Source organism: Protobothrops mucrosquamatus, unplaced genomic scaffold (genome assembly GCF_001527695.2).
Source record: "Protobothrops mucrosquamatus isolate PMUCROS unplaced genomic scaffold, P.Mucros_1.0 scaffold5210, whole genome shotgun sequence".
Lineage (NCBI taxonomy): Eukaryota > Metazoa > Chordata > Lepidosauria > Squamata > Viperidae > Protobothrops > Protobothrops mucrosquamatus.
This window is the reverse complement of record NW_015391078.1, coordinates 1-2013: the sequence shown is the minus strand read 5'-3', so window position 1 is coordinate 2013 and position 2013 is coordinate 1. Positions and strand designations below refer to the sequence as shown.

The following is a 2013-nucleotide window of genomic DNA, read 5'->3' as shown; positions in this document are numbered from 1 at the left end:
ATTGTCTTTTCACTAGTAGTCCTCCAAGGTAATTATTTCCCCCCTATAGAGTTTATTTCCATGCTCTGCTCCTATATGCAGGCAATCTCATTTAAAAAAAAATGAAATAAAAAAAACTTTTTTTTAGGAGTCCAGTCTCAAATCCAGTTGCTGGAGTCTGGAGGGGATGTGAGACGACCCGGAGAGTCCCTCCGTCTCTCCTGCCAAGCATCTGGATTCACCTTTAGCAGCTATGGCATGAGCTGGGTGAGACAGGCTCCAGGAAAAGGACTGGAATGGGTTGCAGTTATTTGGTACGATGCCAGTAAGCAACTCTATGCAGAATCTGTCAAGGGACGCTTCACCATCTCCAGGGACAATGCCAAAAGCCAACTGTATCTGCAGATGAACAGCCTCAAAGCTGAAGACACGGCAGTCTATTACTGTGCAAGAGACACAGTGAGAGGAAGTGAATCTGAAGCCTACCAAGAACTTTCTCACCCTCTGAGCAGTTCTCCAAATTGATTCAGTCATAGAAGTTTGGATTTGTGCACTCCAACAGAGAAGCAGCCCATACATTTACATCATACCAAGTGAAACCCAAAATTGGATCTTGAATTAATCTGAAGAGACCCTGATTGGCATTTCTCTGGGGGAAAGAAGGAAATTTCTTGGCAATAGAATGAACCGTGTGGTTTTATTTATACCTTTATTTATATCTCAGGAAGGTACAGTATATGGCTCACTGGGAAGCTGAGAATTTTCATAAAATAAATTACCATTGGTGTTTGTTACAGACAAGTGGAAACTAATATCTCATCTTGGATTAATCTGAAGAGAACCTGATTAGCATTTGTCAGGGGGAAAAGAAGGAAATTTCTTGGCAATAGAATGAACCGTGTAGTTTTATTTAAACCAAAATAAAGATTTTAATAGAGGTAGAAATTGAGTTTAATATCTAAAATTCTTCTATTATATATTATTGTGCGGTTTGATCGTCTTTCATTCTCTCAATCATCAACAAGTCTCCTTCGGTTAATTCTTTTCTACCTCTTACACATTTTTCTTCTACATTTATTTATATTCTTTGCCATCTGTTATCTGACAGGTGCTTTTACAAAAGGCTATTGGATTGTTTTGTTTTTCTTTGAGAAATATGTTTCTCTTCATCCAAGAAGCTTAATCAGTTCTGGCAGGATGGTGGGAGTGATGGAAAGGTTAGTTGTGATAGAATGGGGGGCAGGGGGGTTGGAAGGATCATTTTCAGTGATGGGATTCAAATACGTGAACAACCGGTTCTCTGTGTGGATGCCGCTTCCAGAAGTCCATTCTGGGCCTGGGCAACAAAAAATTAGCTACCGGTTCTGCCAAAGTGGTGCAAACTGGCTGAATCCCACCACTGATCATATTTATTTGCAGTCATCTGGTTGTTAGCACTCTCCCTGAGAATTCTTGAGGCCACTTAGGGGTTTATCTGTGCCCTCAGATTCACCTGTATCAGAGTGCAAATGGGGTTGAACTGCAGTAAGGACTACATTGTAGACAGGAGATAGGTGGTGTCTTATCCCTCCCCCTCTTTTGAGAGAGGGCTGCTCAGTGTTAACATGAATGGCCTATTTTACCCTTCTTTCAAACCAATGGTCCTCTCTATGCAGAATGTGGACTTTGCTGTCTTCAAAAGAGTGACTTTTGTCTTTCAAAGGCAGATGGACTGATGAATCTTGGCCTGATGAATTTGCTCTCTTATGTTGAGCCATGTGTTGTGTCCTGAGCCTGCAAGAGCTGACAGCAGGCTCAGAATTGTTGCAAATTGTCCCGGGCAATCCCAAAAGCTGCCCGGAAACAGACAGAGTGGTGCCAGGCTTGTGTACATGCGCAAGGCGCAAAAAGGCTAAATTTCTATTGGTTCACACTGTCCGGGTTTCAGGCACTATAAAAGGCCTGCGTGCCTTTTGTTGTTTGCTTGGTTGTAGCAGTGAGTAATAAAGAGTTTGTTATTTTTCACCATGCGTCTTCGTCAATTGCTAGCGAACC

The 2013-nt window shown here is 42.0% G+C and overlaps 1 gene segment (V, D, J or C); it reads left to right on the top strand.

Annotated features, from left to right (window-relative positions):
- Positions 1–504, top strand: LOC107299638 (the record flags this gene model as incomplete). The annotated part of the segment is given in 2 exon segments: positions 1–28; positions 128–504. Coding segments are annotated over 2 exon segments (405 nt in total), but the record flags the coding sequence as incomplete, so codon positions are not given.
- Positions 505–2013: the final 1509 nt, after the last annotated feature.